The sequence below is a fragment of the Vulpes vulpes genome, chromosome 12 (assembly GCF_048418805.1).
Source record: "Vulpes vulpes isolate BD-2025 chromosome 12, VulVul3, whole genome shotgun sequence".
Lineage (NCBI taxonomy): Eukaryota > Metazoa > Chordata > Mammalia > Carnivora > Canidae > Vulpes > Vulpes vulpes.
The window spans coordinates 155,972,003-155,986,023 of NC_132791.1; the positions used below are offsets into that span (position 1 = coordinate 155,972,003).

The 14,021-nt window shown below is 53.1% G+C and overlaps 1 protein-coding gene across 2 annotated transcripts in view; it reads right to left on the bottom strand.

Annotated features, from left to right (window-relative positions):
* ACOT11 (acyl-CoA thioesterase 11) overlaps window positions 1-14,021 on the bottom strand; it is an 88,381-nt gene that overhangs the window by 70,776 nt on the left and 3,584 nt on the right. The window contains exon 2 of one of the 2 annotated variants that reach the window (XM_072730836.1): window positions 6,818-6,977. In XM_072730836.1, coding sequence (XP_072586937.1) covers window positions 6,818-6,919 — 102 coding nt within the window. In that variant the 5' untranslated portion in view covers window positions 6,920-6,977. Of the gene's footprint in view, window positions 1-5,493; window positions 5,758-6,817; window positions 6,978-14,021 lie in introns of those variants that run through there. The other variant, XM_072730838.1, reaches the window with a different exon arrangement.

A 14,021-nucleotide genomic window follows, 5' to 3' on the forward strand; every position in this document is an offset into this window, starting at 1 on the left:
GATTCAATCCCAGGTCTCCAGGATCGCGCCCTGGGCCAAAGGCAGGCGCCAAACCGCTGCGCCACCCAGGGATCCCAAAAAAAAAGCTTTCTGTTGCAAGTGATAGCAAGTCCAACACAATCAAGCTTCAGCAGAGGGAATGTATTGGCTCACATTACTGAGAAGTCAAGGGGTACTGGGCAGCTTTAGGCACAGCTTGATTCAGGGGCTCAAGCAAAGTCATTAGGACCTGCTTTCTCTATCTCTTGTTCTTACTTTCTCCTGTGTGTCGGCTTCCTTCAAAGCTCCACCTGGTGATAAGCTTCTCTTCCTCTCAGATTCAAATCCACTAGGAAAGGAGCACCTGGGTGGCTCAGTGGTTGAGTGTCTGCCTTTGGCTCAGGTCATGATCCTGGGGTCCTGGGACCAACTCCCACATCAGACTCCCCACAGGAAGACTGCCTCTGCCTGTGTCTCTGCCTTTCTCTCTGTGTCTCTCATGAATAAATAAATAAAACCTTTACGAAAAAAATCCACTAGGAAAGGTGTGCTTTTCCAAGACACCTACAGAAGCACTGGGATTTGCTCTGATTGATGGGCTCAGGGTATCCAATCACCCTGGCTAGGAGAGTGTCATGTTCAGACTAGCTGAATTCAGGAGTGTCCCACACAAGATCCACCCAAACCACACAGACTGAGAGCAAGGGCAGATGGGATCCCTAAATGTCAGAAGGGGAATGTATGGAAGGCTTCAAGGCAAGCTACCAATACCCACTACAGTATTCCAAGTGTTCAAGGTAGGCAGGGTGGGAAATAGCCATTTTGCAGCTAAAGACACAGAATGAGAAAGGAGATAATAAAGACCACACAGATTGAGTCAGGGTTTGAACCAATTCCTCTTCACTTCCACCTTGAACCCCCAGCCCAACACGCATCTGGCAATACTCTCCAGGCCTCCAATCTGGAGTTAACCATCTTCCTGGGGTCTGCTGTCCACCAAGCAGGAGTCTGGGCTAGCAGGGCCTCCTGACTGAACAGAAAAGACCTCCAAGGCTGGGGACTTTGTGAACGTCTCCCTCTTCTGTCTACATAGGTGCCAGAGTCCCAGCCACATCCCTTCGTGCTCACTCCAGGACAAGCTGAAAGCCTGCAACCAACTCTCCCCAGGCTTCTTCCTTCCAAGGGGTGGTGGGGGCAGGCCAGAAGGGCCCAGAGGCAGCCCCAGCCACTGACCCTGGGGAGCTGAGGATAAAGGCCAGCTTCCTGGCCTCGTGGGTGGCATGAGAAGGTGGAGCTCATTCAACCAGCTGCCCACAGTAGTGACTGGCCTGATAATATAACATTTACTGGCTGCCTTCCCTGTCCCACCACTATCCACCCCACTTTCCCTGCTTCCTGGGATCACCCTTCAAACAGGCTTACATTCAAATCCTTGCCTTGGTATCTGTTTGTGGGAAAATACAACTTAAGGCATCCCCACCCCCACCCCCCACCCCACCTCCGGTTCTTCTGTAACATGAGGGTTCAGGAAACCTGAGGGAATTCAACTAGATGGACTGTCAAATATTTCTCTAGTTAGAATGACTTTTTATCAAATGCTTTTCTTCTCTGTCAGGCTTCCAAACCCTGCCCCCTCCCGAAATCCAGGCCTCTGTGCTCCCTCTCCTGTGCCCCATAGAGTCCCCCGTACCCCACAACCCTTTTGAGTCCTGTGAATTCCTCAGTCCCTGGCATCCTCTGAGTCACAAGCATTTTTCTTCCCTGCCAGGTTGTGTACTGAGGGGAGGCAGGAACTTTCAATCCCTTGGTGAGGGAGACAAGTCATGGGAATGGTGGCAGTGTGCTCCCTCTCCATGCACCTAAAAAATCAGACATATTCCACACCTCAAAAACAAGTTTCCTGTTGAAAACCTTCGTTGTGTTTATGTATTCTTTGTGATATGTAACTTTGGCCTAATTATGCTGGAAGAACTCTTGCCCTCCCTCACCATGGAAACCCTTACAAAAGCCTCTTGCATTAACCCAACCTTGGAGTCCGCTATATTGAAGGGCTCCAGATTGACCAGGTCCTGGGTTTCTCCCCAGCATCAGGAACGGATGTGAGAGCTCTGTCTATCTTTCTATCTGCTTTTACTTGCCTCCTACCATTGCCCTCACAAGGACCAACTTCCCTATCTTTCTCTGGAGTATGATGAGGGTATTGGTTATCAAATGCTAAGTAACAAATCAAACCAGAACTTAGTGAACCCAATATTTCATTATGCTCACAAATTCTGTGAGTCAAGATTTCAGGAAGCTGGGCAGTTCTCATTTCAGGTCTTCCATGTGATTGCAGTCAGATGTCAGCCAGGGCTGCAATCCCCTGAAGGTTTGACCAGGCCCAAGGATCTGCTTCCAAGGTGACCCACTCATGTGGTTGGTAGGTGATGCTAGGGATTGGCTAAAGGCCTTGGCTCCTCCCCATGTGGGCTTCTCCACAGGGCTGCTCCAGCCCTCTTAAGGCATGGCAGCTAGCTTCCCCTAGAGCAAGACAGCCAAGAATCTAAAGCAGGAGGGGCAATGCCTTTTGTGATCCAGTCTTGAAAACCACCTTATCTCTCTCATCTAATTCTAGCGTCCACACAGGGCCAGCCTTGATTCAGATGCTCCTGCAAATGATGTGGGTCACTGGGGCCATGTTGAGGGCTGGCTACCACAGGAACTTTAATGAGAGCCCTCTCCACCCCAGGTACTCAGCCCATACTGCCTGATGTTCAGTCCTGGTCCCTCCCCGATACACCTCTCTTCCTTCACCACCACCACCACCACCACCACCACCACCTCCCTAACGCCCCTAACATGAGACTGGTGTATAACAGCAGTCCCAAGAATTCGGGACAGCACAGGCCTGGGGCCCAGAGCAGGAAATGTCTGCAAAGCTCTTGTCTGCCATTGCTGTTTTGAAGCTCATCACCATTCTCCTTAGTGTCCCTCCCTCGAGCCATGCCCCTCTTGCAAACTCACAGGACTCCTAGGGTCCGGGAGGGAAGCCCCATCATCTTCTGCTGCCCTCCAGGGACAGAGGCCCCAGGAGGCTCAAAGGGAAGAATGGGCTTTATTACTGATGGGGTAAGATTGGGGGATGAAGGTGGGGGGACCTTCTCCCTACCCCACAGACTGTAGGATGACAGTCTCCCTGCTCCAACAACCAGCACCAAAAGAAGAGAGAATCCGCTCCAAAGGCTGCCTATACTCTACCAGAGGAGACCCCAAACAAGAAATCCCCAGCCTGAAGTTCCCAGAATCTGTGGGCCACAGGGTCTATGAGCAGAATGCAGGATGCTTTTAAGCCACCTGGTTTGGGGATAATTTGATCTGCAGCATTAAATGACCAAAACCCCCTAGTTCCAAATACACCACATTTCTGCCCCAGGCTAACCTGACCCAGGGGTGTCAGGCTGTTTGCAATTTTGTCAATCAAATGGGTCACTCCTCCTGCTCTCATGTGGGAACAGGCAAGACGATTGGAGAAAGGGGCGAAGAGCATTCACTGCAATAATCTTCAACTACAGCAGGCAGGCAAGGGGAATGCAGACAGGGCCGCTCCTCAGACCACATCCGCACACTGTGCCTTGTTTTCCCCACCCCTGTGCCCAGCTCCCTGGGTACAACCCTTAATCCTTGTTTCTTCAAGCAGTTTGGCAATTCGTCCTCTCCCTTCCACGCCTTCCCCACCCACCCCCGCCCCAAGTCTCCACACCAGCATACGTAAATGCGTAGGGCCCAGCTGAACACAGTCCAGCCTCTGCCTCCGGCAGCACAGAAACCCAGCAGATGCTGGACATTACAGCTTGCTCCTGGGCTTACTGAATGAAAGTGGCCGCCCACACAAGGAACCAGCCCTGGGAGGGTAGGCTAGGGTGGGTAGAAACTTCATATTCCTGGAGTTTGACCACACCTGGGAGGAAAAGCATAAACTATATTTAAGCAAAATGGAGGGTTTCTTGGGAGGTCAGTGGGATAGCCCACTAAACAGCAGGGATCTTGGCAGGAAGTGGGGTGGTGGCTCCAGGGGCCTTGAGAACTAGAACATAAACCACACTTTAACAATGATTATGTGTGGAGAATAGGGCCATGGAAGACTGTGTTTCCTTCATACTGTTTGGATTTCTTTCTCAATACTCATGTAAAATCAACAATAAGAACATTTCCATTTAGGGCAGCCCTGGTGGCGCAGCGGTTTGGTGCCGCCTGCCGCCTGCAGCCTGAGGTGTGATCCTGGAGACCCCGGATCGAGTCCCACATCGGGCTCTCTGCATGGAGCCTGCTTCTCCCTCTGTCTGTGTCTCTGCCCCTCTCTCTGTGTGTCTATGAATAAATAAATAAAATCTTAAAAAAAAACAAAAAAACATTTCCATTTAGGGACACCTGGTGGCTCAGTGGTTGAGCATCTGCCTTTGGCTCAGGGTGTGATCCCGGGGTCCTGGGATTGAGTCCCTCATTGGGCTCCCCACAGGGAGTCTGCTTCTCCCTCTGCCTGTGTCCCTGCCTCTTTGTGTCCCTGCCTCTTTCTCTGTATCTCTCATGAATAAATAAATAAAATCTCTCTCTGAAAGAAAAAAAAGAACATTTCCATTTAGAGAGAGCAAATAAGTTTAGATCAAGGGGTGAAGGGGTGGGAGGATGCCTGGAGCCTCACAACCTATGCCCCAGTCAGCACCCACCCACCCCCACCCCATTCCCTACCAAGGCTCCCGAGCAATCCACTGGACGATTTCTCAAGATCTTCCAGCTCAGACCTGTCATCAAATGCTGCCAAGCTGGAGCTGTTCCAGGTCCGAGCCCGGCCTCACCTGCCCTGCCCTGGCCCTGGGATGGCAGCCAGCACCCCACGTGGAGGGACGTGGGCCCCCACTGTTGATGTGCTGACTGCTGACAAATGATCCTGCCTTCGCCATGAGCTGTGACACCCAGGCCCATCCGTCAGCTGCCCAGCCAGCGCCATTGGAATTTAACGGTGTCATGACAGGAGTGATTACAATTGTTAATCACCTCCCAGCCCTCAGCAGCTTCCCCAGGTACTCAGCCATGTGGCAGCTGCACGTGCACCCCAAGCCCACACACACCTCTCCCGGCCTCGTGGACCATCCCGCCTCGCTCCCCAAGGCCCTGGGATTCGGGCACGCGCAGTGCAGTGGGGCGCTCCGAGGCACCGGCACGTCCCCCACGCCCCAGCCCTCTGAGGGCCCGAGGACTTTCCCCACTGGTTTAATTTATGGAACCCGCGCTGTCAGGATCCTGAAGGGAAACACTGGCCACATCACTATCTGCTCACAGTCAATGGCTCCCCACTGCCACAGCATAAATTTAAACACCTCAGCTTGGCCTTCTAGATGTTCCACGGAGGAACGCCCACAGAGGAGGTTTCCGCCTTCCTCTAGGCATCTCTCCTGTTACTCAACTCTGCACTGTCTGCCGCCAGGCCGCCCCCCCCGGGGAGCCCTTCACCCAGAGCTCCGCACATTCCACCCCTACCTGCTCTTCCAGGCCTGCTCCGCGGCTACCTCCACAGAGGACGGCGGGGAGGGAGGACGGCCCGGATCCTCTCTCCTGCCCCCCACACCCCACGCCAAGTCATTCTGGCCTCCTGGGATCGCCCAGAGCACTTCCTCTGGCCCCCGCCTTTGTCACTCCTCAAGTCCCTGGTGTAGCTGAGGCCTGTGTCCCCGTCCTGTCCTCCCTCAGCCGTGAGCTCCTCAGGGCAGGGCGTCGGCACTCAGCCCAGGCCCAGCATGCAGTACGTGCTCAGAATCAATGGGTGAGTCTTCCCGCTGGCCCCGGAAGGAGGAAGTAAACATGGCCCAAGAAGAAGGCAGGGCGTGCCTGCTGCCTCCTCCCCAGGGGACCCTGTGCCCCCGTCCAGGCCCTCACCACCTTACGCAGCAGGAATGTCCCCCTCACTGGTGCCCCGCAGCTCCCCACCACCCCCTGGCAGCTAACGCAAGCCTTCAAAGCTGCAGGCTGCATCCTGCCACTCTTGGGCTTACAGCCTTTATCACCTGAAGGGTAAGTTCCTTAGTGTAGCATTCAAGGCCCTTCACGACCACGGCGGGCACACTCAGCGCTGGCCTCACGGCTCACTGTCACTCCTCCTTTGAAGACGACAGCCAAGGCCACAGGAGCCATGTTTGCACCTCATGTGCTCCCCACCAGTCACAGGTGACCGGGCCTCAGCTGGGCCTACCTGGTGCAAGCTCAGCCCATTACATGCTCTCTCTTCCCATGAGACCTGGGCTTCCCGGATGTGAATGGGGGGTATCTAGGTGCTCAGGAGCCATGGGGAGGTTATCATCCACTTAGAGACCAGAGAGGACACGTGAAGGGGCACAGAAAGAAGGGAAAGGAGAGGACCACAGGGAGACAAGACTCCGGACTCAGTTCCAATGGCTTCCGGACAGGCTCTCTTTGTAACATTGTCCTCCCCTCATACTCTGGTTTCTCTTCAATGTGTAAAAGGGCAAAAGGAAATTTTGTTCACCCAAACATGTATAGTTGGGAACAAATATTACATGTGCAATGAAGAAATTCTCTGCAGAACCAATCTGGGGTGCAGTACGGACCTGGGGGGTGCAAGTTCCAAGGGCTTGTCCGCATTCCACAGGTTGGGGGGCTGCCCTCTGAGAGACAGATGAGAACATCAAGCTGCTTCTAGAAGGTGTCTGCAGCGGGGATTCCAGAGAACCACCATGTGGATTTCAGCCCCCGGCTCTACCACTCGCTGACTGGGTAATAAGACAGGACCAGTGGACTTTAGTTTCCTCATTTGTATGACAGGCGTGCTGATGGGAAAGGGACCTACCTCAACGGGTTGTTGAGACGACTTGAGGCACTTCACAGTGCCTGGTAACAGCCAGCGCCAGCAAACATTAGCAACAGTGAGGGAAGTGGCTGCTGTCGACATCAAGTCCCTGGAGTCCTGAGATCACTTTAGTGTGCAAGGAGCTGGGGCACAGGTAAATCTGAGAAGAAAAGAACATAAAGCGGACTATTGGCCACTGCGTTCCCGGGGAGGGGGCGGTATTCTGGGCATGAGGCACCCCGACTCCCTGCTCTCACGGAGCTTTAACACCTGAGGGGAACAGGCAACTCACAGGGTCCTTTCAGATGATGACCCCAACACAACAATAGCCGGGAAGACAATGGGGGTGAATGGAAGGAAGTCTTCTCTGGAGCTGGTGGTCAGGGAAGGAGGTAGAGATAAGGACAGAATGCTCAAAGGCACGGGCCCTGAGGAGGGAAGCCACCAAGGAGGGGACAGCGCATGCACGGGCTGGCCTGGTGAGGGAGCCGGAAGAGAGATGCACCAAGGTGGGGAGCAGGTGTGAGGAGGGCAGGATGGGGGGGGGGGTGCAGGGCAGGCAGCCCAAGTCCAGTCAATCTGCTGTAAGAAGGAAGCTGAGAGACTTCACCTTTATCCTGAGGACTTGCTGAAGACCAGAAGGTTCTCTCAGCGACCTCTAGTGAGGAGAGGAAGGAGCACTGGTTTGGGAGTCCAGCAGACTGGGTTCCAGGCCCTGCTCTACCACCTATGTACTAAGTGCCTGGGCAAGCCACGCAAGCACCCTGCTCTGTAACATGCGGTGATACTTCCTAGGAAGGGCCTTGCACACCATGTCAAAGAGGACTGACCTCGGGGCGCCTGGGTGGCTCAGTGGTTGAGTGTCTGCCTTCTCTCAGGGCGTGATCCCGGTCCTGGGCTCAAGTCCCACATCGGGCTCCCTGCATGGAGCTGCTTCTCCCTCTGCCTATGTCTGCCTCTCTCTGTGTGTCTCATGAATAAATAAATAAAATCTTTAAAACAAACAAACAAACAAAGAGGACTGACCTCAAGGGACCCAAGCTAGTCATCCCATTTTCCCCTCCCAGGGGACAGGGCCAGCGGGACAGCATCTCCAAAGTGAAGAGCGGTGCTAACTACTCCTGGATGAGTGCCTTCCAGGTGCCAGGCAGGGGCTAAAGAAAAAATACCAAAAGAGACTAAAAACACCAAGAAGGAGCACTGGGTGGCACAGCCTTCCTCCAGAGCTCACCCAATCCAGAATCCAAGCTCTGGGGGGAGGCAAGTTTGATGAGGAAAAACTGCATTAGGCTTTTTAAAGCCAAATACCAACAACCATCTGTCCCATGTGAGGAAAGCACAGATTCTGAATGGGCCGGTGATCCCAAGGCTTGTCAGCAGGCAGGTGCTGGGCAGGCTGGAGGTACTGCCTGCATGTGCGGCCCCAACTCGGGGGCAAGGGGTTAGCACCGCTGCTGTGCTCATCACAGGCACAGGGACACTGGGGTCGGAGCCCAGCAGGTGTGTCCCAACCTCAGTAGGCCAGGTGACCAAGGCTGGGTTTATCACCCTGTACAAAACTCTACCTGTGTTATCGCTGATCCTTAGAACAACCCCACAAGATACAGCTTCTTATTCCACTTCTAAAATGGGAGACTGAGACCCAGAGAAGTCAGGGATCCCCCTGCCTCTGCCTCCAGGTCACAGTTAGAAGGTGGCTGGGCTGGGATTCGAACCTAGATCTGCCTGGCTGCAAAGGACCTAACTGTCACATCAAGCCACAGAAATGCCTGCTCTGGGCAGCTAACAAGCAGGCAATAGGCAGACTGAGCTCAGAAGGCTCTGAAGCTTGTGGAGGAGGGAGGCAAGGCGGAGCCGGGCCAGAAGTGTGGGGCCAGTGTGCCCTCCCAGGCCCCTGGGGTGGGTGGGAAGCCGAGCCAGGATGGCACTGAAGGCAAAGTGGGATCTCTTCCAAGCTGCCCTGGCAGCACCAGCTTCCAGCCTCCCCTCAACAGCCCCCCCTCCACCCCTCCACCACCACCAGGGGGTGATTTTTCAACCCAGACTTTCCAACCTCACCCGGCCCCTCGCTGGGCGGCCAGACACCCCGACCCCCCTCCCCACACCCCAGACCGCCTGCCAGCCAGGCCTGCTTCCCTCCTGGAGTGGCCGGAAGCCCGCAGTCGCTCTGCAGACACCCCCTGGTGGAAACAGCTCATTACGGGATGGGGAAAATGTGCTAGAACATTAGCTTAATAAATCAAGCGCTCCCGGAGCCTGCAGCCGCCACTGCTCCATGAGGCCGGGCCCAGGGAGGCAGGGCCTGGTGAGGCAGGGCCAGGAGAGGCAGGGCGGGGAGGCGCCCACCCCCGCTGGGCCTGGAGTGCAGGCAGCCACAGCACCCACTGGTCCACCCACCCCTCCTGTCCTGTAGAACCGGGCTTGCATCCTCACCCCGTGGGGCCCAGCTCAAACCCCCCACCTGCAGCCACCTCTGCCTTGGAGCACAGAAGCCTGTGTGTGGAGAGGGCTTGGGAGTTCAGGCCACCCAGGGTGTGAATCCTCCTGCTGCCACTTGCCACGTGAGCATGCTGGAGCCTCAGTGTCTTCATCTCTACAATGAGGCAATAAAGACACCATGGATTGGGACACCTGGGTGGCTCTGTGGTTGAGCAGCTGCCTTTGGCTGAGGTCGTGATTCCGGGGTTCTGGGATTGAGTCCTGCATCGGGCTCTTCTGCAAGGAGCCTGCTTCTCCCTCTGCCTGTGTCTCTGCCTCTCTCTGTGTGTATCTCATAAATAAATAAATAAATAAATAAATAAATAAATAAATAAATAAATAAAATCTTTAAAAAGGGGCGCCTGGGTGGCTCAGTGGTTGAGCATCTGCATTCGGCTCAGGATGTGATTCAGTTATCCTAGGGTCCTGGGATCCAGTCCCCCATCAGGCTCCCCATGGGGAGCCAGCTTTTCCCTCTACCTATGTCTGTGTCTCTCATAAATAAATAAATAAATAAATAAATAAATAAAATCTTAAAAAAAAAAAAAAAGATACTGTGGATTGAGGGCCAGCTAAGAGCCAGTACCTTCCATAATTCTCAGGACTCTCTGAGATCCCTGAGGCCATCCCATTTTTGAGAATGGAGAGACATAAGGATCCCTGGGTGGCGCAGCGGTTTGGTGCCTGCCTTTGACCCAGGGCGCGATCCTGCAGACCCGGGACCGGGATCAAATCCCACGTCGGGCTCCCGGTGCATGGAGCCTGCTTCTCCCTCTGCCTATGTCTCTGCCTCTCTCTCTCTCTCTCTCTCTGTGACTATCATAAATAAATAAAAATTAAAAATTAAAAAAAAAAAGAGAATGGAGAGACATAAAGCATGTAGCTGGGTTATTTTCTATCAGCCCTCTGCCACGGAGCAGTACCAACCCAGTGGCCCCATCCCCCTGCCCCTGAAGGGCACTCTATGTGAAGGCAGTCCTGCAGGGTGGCCAGGTCCTGCAGAGCAACAGGCTGGCCACTCTACTAAGTCTTGGGCCTCCCTGCCCAGGAAATCCCAACCAGTGGTAAAGGGGCTGCCTCCTGCCAGGGACCCAGGAGCCCCAGGCTTCCTGCAGCTGGCTGCCCCTGGTGTGTCTCACACTGAACCCTTCCCGGTCTTTCTTCCACACCTTCCTGGGACAGTGGAAGGGCTGCCTCCAAGCAGCTTTTCCCTTCTAGTCCTGGCTCAGGTGCCAGCCCACTTAGGGCCTGCAGAGCATCCCTCCCTCCCTTCCAGGGCCTCAGTTTCCTCCTCCAAAGCTTAGCCCCAGAGGATCCTAAGTAGGCTTCTGCTTGCCACCTCCCTCTCTTCCTGCTGATGGAGGCTGGGAAGGGGATGCAACACGAGAGCTCCTTAGCTGGGAAAACCACTGTCTAGAGAGCTAATTCCTTCTGCTCTCTGGGGGGTGGAGAAAGGGCTAGAGGAAAAAAAAAATTCAATTACCAGACCGACTATTTGTCAACTCCTCCCTCCCCATTGACTTAATTTTCTCTAACCAGACGCAGAGTCAAAGAAGGCAGGAGTGAGCCTGCAGGCCCAGAGAGGGAGGGAAAAAAGAGAGCTGGGGCCAGGATAGGGAAGGAGGACCCCCAAAAGAGACACAGGGATGAGCCTACTGGACACACACCCCAAGCCAGGAAGCCACACTTGGGAGCCAAAAACAAACAAGCAGCACCCAGAGAAGAGGGACAGATATTCTTCTGTGCCTAGCCCTGCCCAGAAACTCAGAGCAGCACCACTTCCTCCAGGAAGCCTTCTCAGATCTCCCAGGCTGGGTTAGGAGTCGCCCCTGGGCTCCCACAAATCCCCAACACCACGCTGATATGGACTGTCAACTTTCATTCATTTATACAACAAATATCTGTAAAGGATAGTATGTTCCAGGCTGAGTGCTGAGAATAGAACTGAAAACAAAAACTACTCGGCCAGAGGAGACTGACAATAAAATAAGTATAAACCTGCTTGGATTATCTACTGCTGTGTAACAAATCATGTCAAACCCTCGTGGCTTAAAATAACAATCATGTTCTTTCCTCTCAGGATTTCTGTGGGTGAGAAACGTAGGAAGGGCACAGCTGGGCCATCCTGGCTCAGGGTCCCCCACGGGCTGCAGGCAGACAGCCACTGGAAACGGACCAGCCCGGGGCCCAGCAGCTGGGGTGTCGGTGGACAACCCTGTGTTCTTGTAGTCTCAGGACGCCTCCGCGGGATCTGTCCGTGTAGACGAGTTTGGGCCTCCTCCCAGCATGGCGGTTTTAGGGTGGCCATGGCAGCCAGCTTCCACCACAATGAATCTCCCAAGAACACAAAGCAGCCGTGCATGGCATTTTTATGACCTGGCCTTTGTCATAAAAATCGTGTCCTTCCATCACACTTTGTTGGTCAAGGAGTCATAAAGGTCTACCCAGGTTCAAAGAGAGGACATATTAACCCTTGATTTGAGGGGAGGAATGTCAAAGTCACATTGAAGAGGAGCGTATGGGATGGAAGATATTATTGAGGCCGTTTTTGGAAAATACAATCTGCTACAAAACCCACTTCGATAAAAAAAAAAACATAAAACAAAAACAAAAACAAAAAACAAAACAAAGCAAAACCCACTTCGATTTAAATAAGATCACCTGAAACCCTCCATTCACCCTTAGGAAGCTAACTCCTCTGAGTTTCGTTTCTGCAAATTCCCCAGGGGTTAACTTACATTTCCACAATCACCTCTGATTCCAAATTCCTGCTTCTGCTCTATTTGATTATTCTTTGGATGCTCTCACCGGCCTGTGGGGGCTGACTCTGTCACAAGCCAGGAAACTTGGACAGAAACTCCACCTCCACCTGTTTCCACAAAACACTCACCTGAGGAAGATAAGGACAGAATGGGCTTTGCGGGTGTAAGGAGATGGGGGAGCAGCTCTGGAGACCTGAACTGAGTGTCAGGCACCCTGCCCTAAGGAGATTTATGCCTGGCCTCTCCATAGGGCACCCCTCACCCCGCCTGCCTCCCAGTCTCCTCTCCCCTACCTCCCCTTTGCTCCCTGCCTCGCCCCTTCCTCACAACCCCGACCCCCACCCCCCACCTCACCATTTGGTCAGCTAAGCTAAATAGTTCTCCAGGACCCCTTGCCCTAATCTCAGCCCCAGGCACCCATCCTTCAGGAGGCTCCAATGAAAGGCCTTCCAAGTTCAGAGCTGCCTTCCCTGGAAGTTTGGGGTGGGTTTGTTGATTAGGCGATAGCTGTTTTCCTCCATTCCCCAAGCCAGGACCATCAAATGGGACAGATGCTCTAATGGGGAAGTGCTTCATCTCTACCGCCTCACTCAGTAGTCTTTGGAACAACTCTGTCCTGTCCTGTCTGCCTGTCTCCTGGCACTGTGAGTTCTTAGGAGTCAGAACAGCCTGAGTCATTGGGTCCTTGGACCCCACACAGGGCCCAAGCCCAGGAAAGCACTCAGCAATTCCAATAACAGTGACACCAGTGAGTGAGAGCTCAGACCCTTCAAGCCAACCTGATTACCCCATTCCCAGAGGACAGATCTGCTCTGAGGCAGTTGCTGCAGGCTGTCCTCGAGGCTGACCTTGGAGCACCCAACAGGAAGGCAGATCAGGAAACCCACAGCAGGAGAACGAGGACTTAACAAGTGATTCACAGAAGGAGAAGCCCTGGTGGCTAACAAGTGCACAAAGAGCCACTTACACTCACAAATGAATGTGCTGGCAGTCTACACCCATCATGTTGGCAAAAATTAGAATGGTGGATAATACCAAGTGCTGGCAGGCAGGACTCTCCTGTACCGCTGGTGGGGCACCAAGTGGTTCAGCCATTCTAGAAACCTAACAACATTTAGTACAAGTAAGTAGATATGTGTCCCGTAACACAGCAGTTGGATCCCTGTATATCCCAGGGAAATTCTCGCACGGGTCCACAAGAGGACACATCCAGGTCTGGGACACTTTTTTTTTTTAAGATATTTATTTATTTATCTATTTATTTAGAGAGAGAGAGAGAGAGAACAAGCAAGCAGGGGAAGGAGCAGAGAGAGAGGGGGAGAGAATCTCAAGCGGACTCCCTACTGAGCACAGAGTCTGACAGGGGGCACTTCTCACATCCCTGAGATCATGACCTGAGCTGCGATCAAGAGTGAGATATTCAACCGCCTGAGTCCCCCAGGCACCCCTGGGGACACATTTACAAGGGTGTTTTTTTCAAGAAATTATTTGTGAGAAGATGACGTTGGGGACAACACAAATGTCTTCACCAGAAGAAGGGATGCTAACACATGGTAGCTGTATGCTCGAGAAACTATACAGCAACTAGAATCCACATAGAAAGATCTTCAAACACATGGTGCGGAGTAGGGGGGTGAAATGAAAGATTCAGAATGACACCCTTAGCACCCAAAACAACACTACGTATTTTACAAAGATACATACGTATTAGGGTCATATATGGAGTGGGAAAGAAGAGCCCGGGAGAGGGGGCTAAGAAGGGGGTGGGGGCAGTTAGGAAGAAGCAGAAAAATGCAACATACATTATATATTTACTGTGAGCCAGGCACAGTATCAAGAGCTTTGTATGTAGCATCTCATTTAAACTTTAGAATCTTCTATGAAGTAGGTATTACTAATACCCCCATTTTTTTTTCAGATGAAAAAAACTGAGGCCCTTATACTATTCAAGGTCACACAGCTGT